The 15,369-nt window shown below is 44.6% G+C and overlaps 1 protein-coding gene across 4 annotated transcripts in view; it reads right to left on the bottom strand.

Moving 5' to 3' along the window:
• Nucleotides 1-15,369, bottom strand: part of FMR1 (fragile X messenger ribonucleoprotein 1) — a 73,221-nt gene that overhangs the window by 53,826 nt on the left and 4,026 nt on the right. For 2 of the 4 annotated variants that reach the window (XM_077285248.1, XM_077285246.1), the window contains exons 2-4: nt 4,609-4,661; nt 1,447-1,540; nt 1,286-1,318 (exon numbers count right to left, since the gene is read on the bottom strand). In XM_077285248.1, coding sequence (XP_077141363.1) covers nt 1,286-1,288 — 3 coding nt within the window. In that variant the 5' untranslated portion in view covers nt 1,289-1,318; nt 1,447-1,540; nt 4,609-4,661. The remainder of the gene's footprint in view (nt 1-1,285; nt 1,319-1,446; nt 1,541-4,608; nt 4,662-15,369) is intronic. The other 2 variants (XM_077285249.1, XM_077285247.1) reach the window with 1 other exon arrangement.

Below are 15,369 nucleotides of genomic sequence, written 5' to 3' on the forward strand. Positions count from 1 at the left end.
CGTCGGGACCAAAAAACGCTACATGTAACGTTTTTTGCTCACGACGGTCCGCTTTTTCCGACCGCGCATGCGCGGCCGGAACTCCGCCCCCACCTCCCCGCACCTCACAATGGGGCAGCAGATGCGCTGGAAAAATGCATCCGCTGCCCCCGTTGTGCGGCGGAGACAACGCTAGCGTCGGGAACCTCGGCCCGACGCACCGCGACGGGCCGAGCCCGACGCTAGTGTGAAAGTAGCCTTACCCTTCCTCCTAAATACAATATCAATACAAGAAAAACCCCACAAGAAACAAAATCGTAAAATCGCATTCACAAAGAACTGTGGCTACTTGCAGGGTTATACATGCAGATTTTGCTGGAGATGTCCTCAATGGGGTGCTGAACACAGGTGGCTTACAACTTGCCATGTCAGAAACAAATGTATTACATCTAAATTATGTAACAATGGGTCAGAAAAGCATATCTAAAGGAAACCTGTCACCAGGTTGTTGCTACCTCATCTGAGATCAGCATGATATAGAACCTGAGCAGAGACCCTGACTCCAGCCATGTGAAACTTACTGGGCTGCTTGCTGCAGTTTTGAGGAAAAAAAATCCTGTTTTATCAGCTGCAGATCTAGCAGTTCTCTGAATGCTGAGCTCTGTGTATCTCCGCCCCCACTACTGATTGGCAGCTTTTTGGCTATGCACAGTGTACTCAGAAAGCAGCCATTCAGTGGTGGGGGCGGGGTTATACAGAGCTCAACATTCAGAGAACTGCTAGATCTACAGCAGATGAAACAGGGATTTTTTCAAAACTACTGACAGAAGCCCAGTAAGTGACACATCACTGGAATCACTCTCTACCCCTACATAATGCTGCTCTTAGATGGAGTATCATAGACTGGGGACAGATTCGTATTTGGCATGCAGATTTCAGGATTTTCCCACATAAAACAGAAATATATAACCCAATCCTGCTATACATTTTCTTACTATACAAGGGACTACCTAAGTATAAGGGCATGGCATAAATCGTATTCTAGGCATGGCTCTGCGTATGAGGAGCACACTTTTAGAATAAGGGCCATCATATACTGGTAGGTCCAGTATACAGGGGCCTTGTCCATTCACATTGAGGAAAATAGACGTTGATTCTTCAACCCAAACAACGACTTTTCAGCGAAACTACAAGACACAACGAACGCACAGCCAAACACAATATAGACGGCAATACACGGCGCACGCCTTGTCTGCGGAAGAAGAGTAGGCTTTGGTTTTGTAAACTGGCATTCCTCACAACCTACCATGAAATCATCTTCGCCTTTCACCCTCAAAAACTAAAGAATAAATGGAAAAAAGAACAGTTCATTATCCATTATCGCAAAGATATAGTAACACAGCACAGGGATGGGGATGGAAAAGATGCCACGCAACATCCGACTAATACAATAGACGCTCCACTTACCTCAACTTCATCGCTCTCGTTTATGTCCTTATTGTAACCTGATGGCGGCGGGAACCTTACATCATGAAACGGTATCTGTCGCTCCGGTTGCCAGCTGCAAATAAAAGTCCATTACAATGGCTCTTTGTGATCCAATATACAAGATGGTTACTACAAGCAATGTATACAATATACAGGCCGGACTTTCCCTGAAACAACTACCACCACCACCACAATACTCACCACGTTTTGTTCATGCCACATATGTACCCCCTCTATGTTACTTAGAAGCACTGGCTACCAATATGTGCCACTGCATTATACATGGAGCGTGAACTGGAGGTGGACATCAGACACTACTGTAGACCTACACGTGCCCCAGACAGACCCTAGAGCTACGCGTGCCCCAGACAGACACTAGAGCTACGCGTGCCCCAGACAGACCCTAGAGCTACGCGTGCCCCAGACAGACCCTAGAGCTACGCGTGCCCCAGACAGACCCTAGAGCTACGCGTGCCCCAGACAGACCCTAGAGCTACGCGTGCCCCAGACAGACCCTAGAGCTACGCGTGCCCCAGACAGACCCTAGAGCTACGCGTGCCCCAGACAGACCCTAGAGCTACGCGTGCCCCAGACAGACACTAGAGCTACGCGTGCCCAAAACAAACACTAGAGCTACGCGTGCCCCAGACAAACACTAGACCGACGCGTGCCCAAGACAGACACTAGACCTACGCGTGCCCCAGACAGACACTAGACCTACGCGTGCCCCAGACAGACACTAGACCTACGCGTGCCCCAGACAGACACTAGACCTACGCGTGCCCCAGACAGACACTAGAGCTACGCGTGCCCCAGACAGACACTAGAGCTACGCGTGACCCAGACAGACCCTAGAGCTACGCGTGACCCAGACAGACACTAGAGCTACGCGTGCCCCAGACAGACACTAGAGCTACGCGTGCCCAAAACAAACACTAGAGCTACGCGTGCCCCAGACAGACACTAGAGCTACGCGTGCCCAAGACAGACACTAGAGCTACGCGTGCCCAAAACAAACACTAGAGCTACGCGTGCCCAAGACAGACACTAGAGCTACGCGTGCTCCAGACTGACTAGACCAAACACGTGCTCCAGACTGACTAGACCAAACACGTGCTCCAGACTGACTAGACCAAACACGTGCTCCAGACTGACACTAGACCTACATGTGCTCCAGACTGACACTAGAGCTACGCGTGCCCAAGACAAACACTAGAGCTACACGTGCTCCAGACTGACACTAGACCTATGCGTGCTCCAGACACTATCTGACTATTCTATTGCTGGCTTTGAGATTTTTTTTTTGTCCAAACTGAATGAGCAGTATAATAATAGGGTTATCAGGTGTTATGTAAAAAAATATGGAATTATATCGCCCATTCCTAGATATCTACCCTACATGTATGTTAAAGGGAATCTGTCACCCCAAAAATCATATATGAGATAAGGCCACCGGCATCAGGGGCTTATCTACAGCATTCTGTAATGCTGTAGATAAGCCCCAGATGTAACCTGAAAGGTAAGAAAAACAGGTTAGATTATTCTCGCCCAGGGGCGGTCCCGGTTCTGTTCTGGTCCGATGGACGTCGCGGTCCGGCGCATCCTATCTTCATACGATGTCGCCATCTTCTTGTCTTCCTGCCGCGGCTCCTGTGTGGGCGTACTTTATCTGTCCTGTTGAGGGCAGAGCAAAGTACTGCAGTGCGCAGGCACCGGGAAAGGTCAGAGGCCCAGCGCCTTTGCACTGTAGTACTTGGCTCTGCCCTCAACAGGACAGACAAAGTACGCCTGCGTCGGAGCCGCGGCAAGAAGAGGACATCATCGTATGAAGATCGGAGGTGCTGGACCCGGACCGCGACGCCCATCGGACCGCAGCAGGACCGCCCCTGGGTGAGTATAGTATAACCTGTTTTTCTTATCTTTCAGGATACATCGGGGGCTTATCAACGGCATTACAGAATGCTGTAGATAAGCCACTGATGCCGGTGGGCTTATATCATATACAATATTTGGGGTGATAGATTCCCTATAAATGTTGAGTGGGGATGTGTGAACTTGGCTCAAGAAGAGCGTCTGCTGCACACATAACATCATAGTCATACTGTATGTACCTCAATATAGTACCAATTATAAAAAAAAAATAATAAAAAAAAATAACCCTCACACAGCTGCAGCAACAGAAAAATATAAAAGCAGTAGATTACAAAAGAGAAAAAAAAACTATATGAACTTGGCATGACCATAAGAGTCTGTGCACACGGCATCTTTTATGCAACGATGTACCAGCATAATTTTTGCTAAAGGAAGACTTTTTGGGTAAACACCAGTGATATTTAAAGAAACCGTCCAATACTTTTTTTTTTTTTTTTTAATTGATGACCTATTTTTAGGATAGGTCATCAATGTCTGATCTGTCGGGGTCAGACACCCCGAACCTCTGCAGATCAGCTGTTAGTGGTGTCAGTGGCGGCACTCAGAAGTGCTCACTTGCGGAGATGGCTGTCTTCTCAGTGACCGCCGCAGGGTACTGCACATCCACCTATTGATTTGACAGTGACAAGGTCACAATCCGCAGGTAATTTTTTTTTAACCGCTTTATGGCTTTTGAAACCAAAAGACAGCACTTGTGCACAGCGAGTCGTTTTCACATTGATGTGAACATATTCAATTGTTTTGGTGTTTCTTTGGCACTTCAGGCGAGTTGCAGTCTAAATACGACTGAAAAAAAGGTGCCGTGTGCACATACTTTAACCATATTAACCAGTAGAATTCAGGTATTAGGATACTTTTACCGCACAGTGAACACTGTTAAAATACACACAAAAACAATGCTATCTTTTTAATGTATATACATGAAAGTATCATCCTGTTATGGCAGCGCCTCTTGCCTGATGGGTATCCTTCACACATGACTTGGTGTTCAAAGTGGCGGAAAGCTACAGCATAGGAGAATAATTTGCCGGGCAGTTACGTCAATGCTTGCCGCTACAAGTACTAGCAAATATCATGGTAGCTTCAACTTCATAAGAAAAATCAGAGCTCCGCTAGTATAAAGCCACCATTAGCAATTGTGACGGCTAGCGCTGTTTATATATGGACTCGGCTCATCTGGCCACAGACGCCATGAACCCAGTTACTTACTTATTTTCGAAAGTAACGGTTATGGAATCCTCATGTACGTCCTTCACAAAGGCCTGAAAAAGACAGAATACGATAACGTGAAACACAATAGGAATTGTATTGTGGAAGTATAAGGGAGCATTCACATTGCAGAAAAATGGCAAACATATCCAAAAGGTCACTATTCCCCATGGTCAAGGCCACGAAAACACCTGGTCCAGGAGACAGTTTTCCACACTTTGGAGGATATATATATGGAAATCTTACCAATGTATACCTCCAACTACACCACAAGGACAGTCTTAACGCACCCAAATAAGATGTATGACCAGAGGTACAATATTTAACCCCTTCACCCACTGGCCCTTTTTCGTTTTTGTGTTTGTCTTTCGCTACCCTTTTTCCCAGAGCCATAACTTTTTTATTTTTCCACCAGAACTGAACCAGAAGGGAACTGAAGGTAATTGGACACAGTCATTGTAAACAGTGTTTCTGTTTGTTTTCACATTCACCCCTATAATCCTTCACTTTCTGCTAACTCCCCTAATCCCTACTGCTAGTAAGGAACTGTTCATCTCTTCTTCAATCCTACCCATCCACCTCACCTCCTCCTCAGAGATGTTCCTCAACATACAATCCTCTATCTCCAAGCACAGACAGCCACCTCATGCCCTCTCCTGCTCCCACCTGCTAACACTTTCTCTGCTCCTTCTCACTGCTGGTGATATCTCTCCAAATCCTGGTCCTCCTCACCACATTCCCAGTCAGTTCAAACTCCCATCCACACTCTATCACAAATTTCCATAACCTCTCACCAATGACCTATTAACCGCCAAGAGTAAACAACACTAATCTGTCCTCCTCCTCCTGGACCTGTCCTCTGCCATTGACACAGTGGACCATTCCCTATTACTACAGACCCTCTCATCCCTCGGCATCACAAACTTGGCCCTATCCTGGATCTGGTCATACCTAACTGACCAAACATTCAGCGTCTCCCATTCACACACCACCTCCTCATCTCGCCCCCTATCTGTCGGAGTCCCGCAAGGTTCAGTTCTAGGGCCCCTGCTCTTCTCCATTTACACCTTTGGCCTGGGACAGCTCATAGAATCTCACGGTTTTCAGTATCATCTCTATGCTGATAACACGCAGATCTACATCTCTGGACCAGATATCACCACCCTACTAACCAGAATCCCTCAATGTCTATCCGCCATTTCATCCTTCTTCTCCGCTAGATTTCTAAAACTTAACATGGACAAGACAGAATTCGTCATCTTTCCCCCATCTGACGCGACCCCCCCCCCAACAAACCTATCCATTACAGTAAACGGCTGCCCACTCTCCCCAGTCCCACAAGCTCGCTGCCTCGGGGTAATCCTCGACACTGATCTCTTCTTCAAACAGCATATCTAAGCCCTTTCCACTTCCTGCCACCTTCAACTCAAAAATATTTCACGGATCTGTACATTCCTAAACCAAGAACCTGCAAAAACCCTTGTCCATGCCCTCATCACCCGCCTCGACTACTGTAACCTCCTGCTCTGTGGCCTCCCCTCTAACACTCTCGCACCCCTCCAATCTATTCTAAACTCTGCTGCCCGACTAATCCACCTGTCCCCCCCGCTATTCTCTGGCCTCTCCTCTCTGTCAATCCCCTCACTGGCTCCCCATTACCCAGAGACTCCAGTACAAAACTCTAACCATGACGTACAAAGCCATCCACAACCTATCTCCTCCATACATCTGTGACCTCGTCTCCCGGTACTTACCTACACGCAACCTCCGATCCTCACAAGATCTCCTTCTCTACTCCCCTCTTATCTCCTCTTCCCACAATCGTATACAAGATTTCTCTCGCGTATCACCCCTACTTTGGAATTCTCTACCACAACATATCAGACTCTCACCTACCATCGAAACCTTCAAAAAGAACCTGAAGACCCACCTCTTCCGACAAGCCTACAACCTGCAGTAACCACCGATCAACCAAACTGCTGCATGACCAGCTCTATCCTCACTTACTGTATCCTCACCCATCCCTTGTAGATTGTGAGCCTTCGCGGGCAGGGTCCTCTCTCCTCCTGTACCAGTTATGACTTGTATTGTTTAAGATTATTGCACTTGTTTTTATTATGTATACCCCTCCTCACATGTAAAGCACCATGGAATAAATGGCGCTATAATAATAAATAATAATAATATGGCCACGTGAGGGCTTGCTTTTGCGGGACAAGTTGTACTTTTGAATGAAACCATTGGTTTTAACATATCGTGTACTGGAAAACAGGAAAAAAATTCCATCTGCGGTGAAATTGCAAAAAAGTGCAATTCCAACAACTGTTTTTCTGGATTTTTTTTTTTTTTACCATGATCACCAAATGCTAAAACTGACCTGCCATTAGGATTCTCCAGGTCATTACGAGTTCATAAACACCAAACAACGCTTGGTTGTTTTTTACTTAAAAGGCAAAAAAAAATAATCCAAAGTTGGTTTAAAAAACAAAAATAATAATTTGTCTTAATCTGATAGGGCTTATTTTTTGCGTGCCGAGCTGATGTTTTTAATGATCCCATTTTGGTGCAGATACAATATTTTGATCACCCGTTATTGCATTTTAATGCAGTTATGCCGGCAACCAAATAAAAAAAAAAAAAAATTGTCGTTTTAACTTTTTTTCTTTTTTCGCTACACCGTTTAACGATCGGGTTAATTATTTTTTATATTGATAGATCAGGCGATTCTGAATGCGGCGATACCACATATATGTATGTTTGATTTTTTTTATTGTTTTATTTTGAATGGGGCAAAAGCGGGGTGATTTGAAATTTTATATACTTATTTTTTTAATATATTTGGTAAAATTTTTTGCATGCTTAAATAGTCTCCATGGGAGACTAGAAGCTGCCATAATCCGATTGGCTCTGCTACATACAGGCGATGATCAGATCGCCTGTATCAGAATTGCTCACTTGCTATGAGCGTCGTCCACTGAGTGGTGTTCATAGCAATCCAGCAGTGACAACCACAGCGGTCTGCTGGAGACCTCTGGTTGTCATACCAACCCATCGGTGACTCGCGATCATGTGACGGGTCACCGATTGGCAACATTTCCGGCACGCTTTCCGGAAGCGAACGTAAAATATTGCTGTCAGAGATTGACAGCGGCATTTAACTAGTTGACAGCCGCAGGTGGATCGTGACATGTGCCGGGAACAGCTGACATGTTCCGGGAAAGATGTGGGCTAAGCGGCGCAGACCACATCAAAGGGAGGGACATTACATGCGCAGTACATGTATGGCGCATGTCGTGAAGGGGTTAACATGCAACAACAACAAAAATTACCTAGAAAAAAATAAATTAACAAGTCATACACAATCTTACTTTACTTAGAAGTGGCTAAAACATTTCCGCAACTGTGCTAAATAAGATAAAAAAAAAAATAATAACTAACACACACAATAAACATTTTCTTTTGCAAATTATAGTATTTAAATGTGCCAAACTCCACATTATGCAAATTGTCTCTTCAGAGAGACAGAGGAATAGAACTCTAGTGCCACCTATAGGAAGTAGCAATCCTAACAGTCAATGTCGACGACCCATTAACAAGCCTTGTCACATGACTCAGGATAAAAGACAAAACCAAAATCTCAATTTGCAGACACTGTGTTTCGGGGTACTGCCCCTCATCAGTGCAAAGTGGAGATCTGGTTTGGCTGAGTGAGAGGGGTCTGACCAGGCTCCAAGAAGTATCGTTTCTCCTTACAGAGAGTGACATGTTAAGCATGCCGAGATGAGGAGACGTAAAGCCTATAGCCACAAGAATGTTGACCTGTGATCCCCATAAACAAATTTATGACTTAAAAGGAATCTGTCAGCAGATTTGTACTACGTAATGCTCGAGAGCAGCATGATGTAGAGTTAGGCTATGTGCACACGGCACGGATTTTGCAGAATCCGCAGGTAAAACATCCTGCTTTTTACCTGCGGATTCACCCTGGATTTAGTGCAGATTTTGTATGGATTTCCCCTGCGTTTTTACACCTGCGGATTCCTATTATGGAATAGGCGTAAAATGCTGCGGAATCCGCACAAACAATTGACATGCTGGCAAAAATAAACCACAGCGTTTCCGTGCGGTATTTTCCGCAGCATGTGCACTGTGGATTTGGTTTTTCATAGGTTTACATGGAACTGTACACCGCATGGAAAACTGCTGCGGATCCGCAGGGCCCAATCCGCAACGTGCGCACATACTCTAAGACACCTTGATTTGAATGGTGTTTTACTTACTAGGCTGTGTTTTGCTGTACCAATACAGTCAGTGTTTTATCAGCAGGAGATTATCATTACAGGACAAACTGCCTCCTGCCTCCTAGTCCACACCCACACCACTCATTAGCAGCTTTTTGTCACTATACAATGTGCACAGAAAGCTGCTAATCAGTGGTGTAGGCAGGTTTACAAAGGGCTCAACCTTCTGACCGCTGCTAGATCTGCAGCATAGAAAAATGTGATGCTGTCACAATTTTGGCACCCAACAAACTAAGTGATGCATCACTGGGATCAGGGTCACTTTACCTACATCATGCTGCTGACATATTACACGGCAAAATCTTGCTGACAGATTCCATTTAAAGTCAAACATAACCTCTGATTAACCACGGCTTTCTAGACCACTATATAATTTAGTGAGCTTGTTGCCATTTCCCCTCTTTCCTTTGTGCACAATAACAACAAATAAAATTTGATTTTTGATGGATTTTGATGTTTCCTTACTGAATATTCTGAGTGCACAAGGAAGCATGCTTGTGAATTGGCTGCAGATGATTATCTCTTTAATTTTTATGCTCCTTAGAGTTGATTTCATTAAAGTGAACCTGTCCCCAGGATTTCCCCTTATAAAAGTACAGCCAGCATCTTCCAGCCTGTTACAGCATAGTAGAATGCAGTACACATGTCCTCAATCCTCTCTGCAAGACACAAAAAGACCTTGTATTATACGTACAAACTACAAGTGCATCTCACTAAATTAGAATATCTTCAAAACGTTAGATTTTTCAGTTCTTCAATACAAAAAGTGAAACTCATATTATATAGAGCCATAAAAACTTGATTGCAGCTCACCTAATAGCTCTATGCACCTGGGGCTGAGACACCGGCTCGCCCTGGCCTCACAACAAGAAAAATAGAAAAAAAATTGGAGTCCGGCTCAACAGGACTGGATTTTCCTTTTCTTTTTCAAAAGAAAATATAGTGCATACAAAAGATAAATTTACATGGTCGACATGACCCAGACAACACGTTTCGACTGCACTAAGCAGCCTTACTCATGAGTCATGAAAAATAAAAAGAAAAGGAAAATCCAGTCCTTTTGAACCGGACTCCAATGTTTTCTATTTTCCTTATTAAATAGAGTCATTACAAACAGAGTGATCTATTTCAAGTGTTTATTTCTGTTAATGTTGATGATTATGGCTTACAGCCAATGAAAACCCAAAAGTTATTATCTCAGTAAATTAGAAGACATTATAACACCAGCTTGAAAAATGATTTTAAAATCCAAAATGTTGGCCTATTGAAATGTATGTTCAGTAAATTAACTCAATACTGGAGTATTAATCAAGCACAGTGATACTGTTGTTTGTAAACCAGGTATTGGTACTTTTGGCAATGTGGACAGGTGCCAAGTCCTGCTGGAGAATTAAATTTCCATCTCCAAAAAGCTTGTCAGCAGAGGGAAGCATGAAGTGCTCTAAAATTTCCTGGTAGACGGCAGCCTTGACTTTGGTCTTGATAAAACACAGTGGACCTACACCAGCAGATGATATGGCTCCCCGAACCATCACTGATTGTGGAAACTTCACACTAGACCTCAGGCAGCTTGGATTGTGGCCTCTTCACTCTTCCTCCAGACCCTGGGACCTTGATGTCCAAATGAAATGCAAAATTTACTTTCACCTAAAAACACCTTGGACCACTGAGCAACAGTCCAGTTCTTTTCCTCCTTGGTCCAGGTAAGACGCTTCCGGCATTGTCTATTAGTCATGAGTGGCTTGACACAAAGAATGCGACACTTGTAGCCCATGTCCTGCATACGTCTGTGTGTGGTGGTTCTTGAAGAAATGACTCCAGCAGCAGTCCACTCCTTGTGAATCTCCCACAAAGTTTTGAATTTTTTCAAGGCTGCAGTTATCCCGGTTGCTTGTGCATCTTTTTCTACCACACTTTTTCCTTCCACTCAACTTTCCCTTAATATGCTTCGATACAGCACTCTGTGAACAGCCAGCTTCTTTAGCAATGACCGTTTGAGGCTCACCCTCCTTGTGGAGTGTGGCAATGACTTCCTTCTGGACATCTGTCAAGTCAGCAGTCTTCCCCATGATTGTGGAGCTACTGAAACAGACTAAGGGATCTTTTTAAACGCTTAGGAAGCCTTTGCAGGTGTTTTTTGGTAATTATTCTAAGTTACTGAGATAATGACTTTTGGGTTTTCATTGGCTGTAAGCCATAATCATCAACATTAACAGAAATAAACATGTGAAATAGATAACTCTATTTGTAATGACTCTATATAATATATGAGTTTCACTTTTTGTATTGAAATAAATTAACTATTTGATGATGTTCTAATGTAGTGAGATGCTGTTGTATGTGGTTTGGTCTGATTGACATCTCTCACCTGGATTTGGCGATTCCTCTCATTACGATCGCTGTCCCCTTTCCCTGCTTCATGAAGATGAAGCATCTTACATCATCCGCACAGTGTCCTCCATCGCGCTCCTGCGCAGGCGCACTTCTCTCTGCTCTGCTGAGGGCAGAGCACAGTACTGTAATGCACCGGTGGGTCATCGGCGCTCTTTGGCCTTTCCCGATGTATGTGCCCTACAGTAGTTTGCTCTGCCTTCGGCAGGGCAGATAGAGGTGCGCCTGTGCAGGATGGGGGACGCTGTGTGGGTGATGTAAGATGCCTCATCCACATGAAGCAGGGAAGAAAGACAATGATCGTAAGAAGAGAGGAGGTGCCGGATCCCTATTGGACTGTACCGCACTGTCTGAGTATAATAAAAGCTCTTTTTTGTGCCTTGCAGAGTGGACTGGGGACATGTATAGGCCATACTAGAATGATGCAGCAGAGGGCTAAACCATGCTGGCCATACTATACATGAGGAATACCTGGTGACTGGTTACCTTTAACCTCTTTACGCCATTAGGTGTAATAGTACGCCGCTGTCGGACGCCCTCCCTTTTATATGGACTCCAGCGCGGAGCCCTCATCTTTTCTGGCACATGTCAGCTGTTTTGAACTGCTGACATGTGCCTCTAACAGCCGCGCGTGGAATTGCGATCCACCCACGGCTGTTAACTAGTTAAATGCCACTGTCAAACACGGGTGTCCAGCAAGTGCGCCAGAAATCTCGCCCATCGGCGCCCGGGTCACATGACCGCGGGTCGCCAATGGGTTGGCATGACAACCAGAGATCTCCAGCAGACCTCGATGGCTGTCACTGCCAAATTGGTGTGAGCACCGCCCGAGACTTTGTTCACAAGACATTTCATGTACACATATGGGAAATGAGAGACGACTATTAAAGAGGTTGTTCACTACTTTTTGATTGATGACCTATCCTTATGATAGGTCATCAATATCTGATCGACCAGGGTCCGACACCTGTCACCCCCCCCCCCCCCCTCGATCAGCTGTTATTGGTGTCAGACTCCAACCGAAAATACTCGCTTGCAGAGCTGGCCGTCTTCTGGTAGTGGCTGAGGTACACATCCGCCTCCTATTAAAATCAATAAGAGGCGGATAGGCAGGACCAGCAGCGACCACTACCAGAAGATGTCCAGCTCCACAAGCGAGTACTTCCTGCTGGTGGCCTCACCACCGATAACAGATTATTGGCTGGAGTGTCGGGTGTCGGACCACTGCTGATGAAACATTGGTGAACTGTCCTAAGGATAGGTCATCAAACAGTAGTGGACAACCACTTTACTTTTCAATGTAGTAGATGCTACATCAAAAATGGTCCCAAACCCCCCGCTCACCCCAAAACATGTTTTTAAAGATCTGTTATTTCTTCTTATTTACATGGAAAGCAAAAGTTACTGCAGCAGTCTTAAAGGGACTGTCAGCACAAAATATCTGTTCAAACCAAGCACATGAGTTCGGTGTTCCCTCGGTGTGGTCAAACAGTTTGGTTTCCCACCTCGTTTTCCATCTATCACTGCCCTTGTCTTCCTAGACTGACAAGTTTTGCTTTAAAAGGAGCAAGTGGAGGATGAAGGATAGAAAACAAGTAGGTGGGAAGGTGAACTGAACTGTTCGGTCACACCAAGGGTGCACCGAGCACCTGTTCTTGGGTTGTACAGGTATTTTGCGTTGACAGGCTTAGTTCTAACATCTTGTTAATCAATGTTAAAAGGGTATTCTCACCTCAGACACATCAACAGGATATGGTAAGAATGTCTGATAGATGCAGGTCTAATAGGTGGGACCTAGTTCTGTCTATGGAAGAGGACCCTCCTACCTGTCAGCTGTTACAGCCTCTGCATCTAGGCAGATAGTCAACTGGAGAGGTAGCCACAGACGTGGACAGCTCTCGAAATTCAGTTCTGTGAACATGCTGGCCACCACCCCATTCATTCTCTGCCTGAATCCTGCTCCCCAGACACAATGTGGATCTGGAAACCCCTTTTATAGAGACAGATGTGGGATGTTTTCTAGCTGCTTTTACTACCTGCCAGAGCAAAGTAGTCACCCCGACAAGGAGATAATACACAGTAAGAAAGCGAGAGAGAAGAGATTGCACAAGGCATGCACGGACGGATGACATGATTACGGGAGCGCACAGTAGAGACTGAAGATATTTCTCAATTCTCCAGGAACCTTGTAAGAGAACACAATGGGAAAATTGAGCTGACAATTATGCTCTTAAATTTGCCGAAAGTGTAATCAAACTTGACAAATCGACTTGCCCATTGAATTCTAAGTGCCACCGAATCGAAAATTGATTTCAGAATCTTGTAAACTCTAATACGTAAAAAAAAAAAAAAAAATGACCACATACACAATCCACAGAAAGTCACATGCAAGCGCACAAAGGAACGCTCTACAGATCTTCTGCGAGACCCTTTAATTCAAATAAGGATAAAAGTAGTAAGAATTCCTGCATCTTTAAGGGGAAAAAGATGTCAAAAATGGACCTGGCCGTGCAAAAAGGTGTGAGAAGAGCAATGGCATTTTAGTGATGTGCAGAACCAAGTTACTTTAACGTAAGCCCACCTACCATATGTGCCAATATCCTGGCACAGACGTGCCGCACATCCGAGACCCTTACTCTACTCCTAGTTATTGGCCAAATTCGGAATAGAAGTCAAGATCTCACAACACGCTCAGGTCAATATTACGTTAGGGTCGAGTGACGGCGAAACACTGCAAGTTTTCCGGTCTAGATTTCAGAACAGAAAATTCGTAACATATTACAGTACCAGGAAGATACATCAAATTTAAAAAAACCTTCATCCACTCGCTGGAAAAAAAATCAAAGTGAAAATTGACATAAGGCATGGATTTTAAACCACCTCGATGTCAATGGTTTGGGCAAAATTTCTCAGAAAAGCTTTGTATATGCATCAAAGTGAACATTTACAAATATAGATTTTGTTGCAGCAAATTTCAGTAAAAGTGTTTCCATTCAAATCAGGAAAACTGTAAAAGTCCCTTCCCATGATTAATAACAATCGCCTATCCAAAGAATATGTGATAACATGTGGATCGGCCCGACCACTTGGACAACTATCAATCTTGAGCACGGGACTTCCGTCAGAATAGAGAGACTGTAATACTGTTGGCCCACGCTTAGGTTGGGCAGGAAATATCAGCACCCAAACAATGGTCGGCTGATTATCAAGATGACAGCTTGTAATTTGCGATAATTAGTGATGAGCACACATGCTCGGATAAGGTGTCATATGAGCATGCTCAGGTGCTAACAGTGACTACGGCGTGCTCGAATAATATGTTCAAGTCCCCGCGGCTGTATATCCAGATGCTGTTCCAACAGCCGCAACACATGCAGGAATTACCGTACCTAACAGGATCCCTGCATGTGTTGAGGCTGCATAACAGCGTCGAGACATGCAGCCACGGGGACTAAAACATATTTTTTGAGCACGCAGAAGACACTCTGTTAGCTCCAGAGCATGCTCATATAACATCTTATCTGAGCACGAGCTCATCACAAATGGTAATCCTTTTAATGAGATCTATATGAATATTAGGGAACTATTATTGCCTCCACTCACTAATCCCCTCTGAAGAAGCATATGTACGTAGTGTTCATTGGGCCCTTTTTTGGTCACATGGAAGCCTTGATGATGACTCTACATTGTTCTACTTGTGCAGGAACCACTCGGTCCTGGACATGATTCAGAGGTTGATGGATCTGATGCAGATTGATACCGGTAGCCATTTCTGTAGCAGAAACTGGAAAAATTGTGACAAAATACTCTTCCTGTAGCCATGAACCTGAAGAATAATAGGATTTCACTTTCTAACCTAGACTGTCATTGGAAATGCATATACTAAGCGACTAATAAGCCGACAAAGTATCAGAAGTGCAAGTAGATGTCTTAGATCTGAACGAATCAGTAACCAGACTGTGTAGGCCGTTAAAGGATAATCAAAGTGATCCCTTCATGACCCCAAAGCACTGCTCCAGTACAAAGAAATAGCATATTAGCGTTGAGTCTGGAAGTGCACTGGGACGTG

The sequence above is a fragment of the Ranitomeya variabilis genome, chromosome 2, assembly GCF_051348905.1.
Source record: "Ranitomeya variabilis isolate aRanVar5 chromosome 2, aRanVar5.hap1, whole genome shotgun sequence".
Lineage (NCBI taxonomy): Eukaryota > Metazoa > Chordata > Amphibia > Anura > Dendrobatidae > Ranitomeya > Ranitomeya variabilis.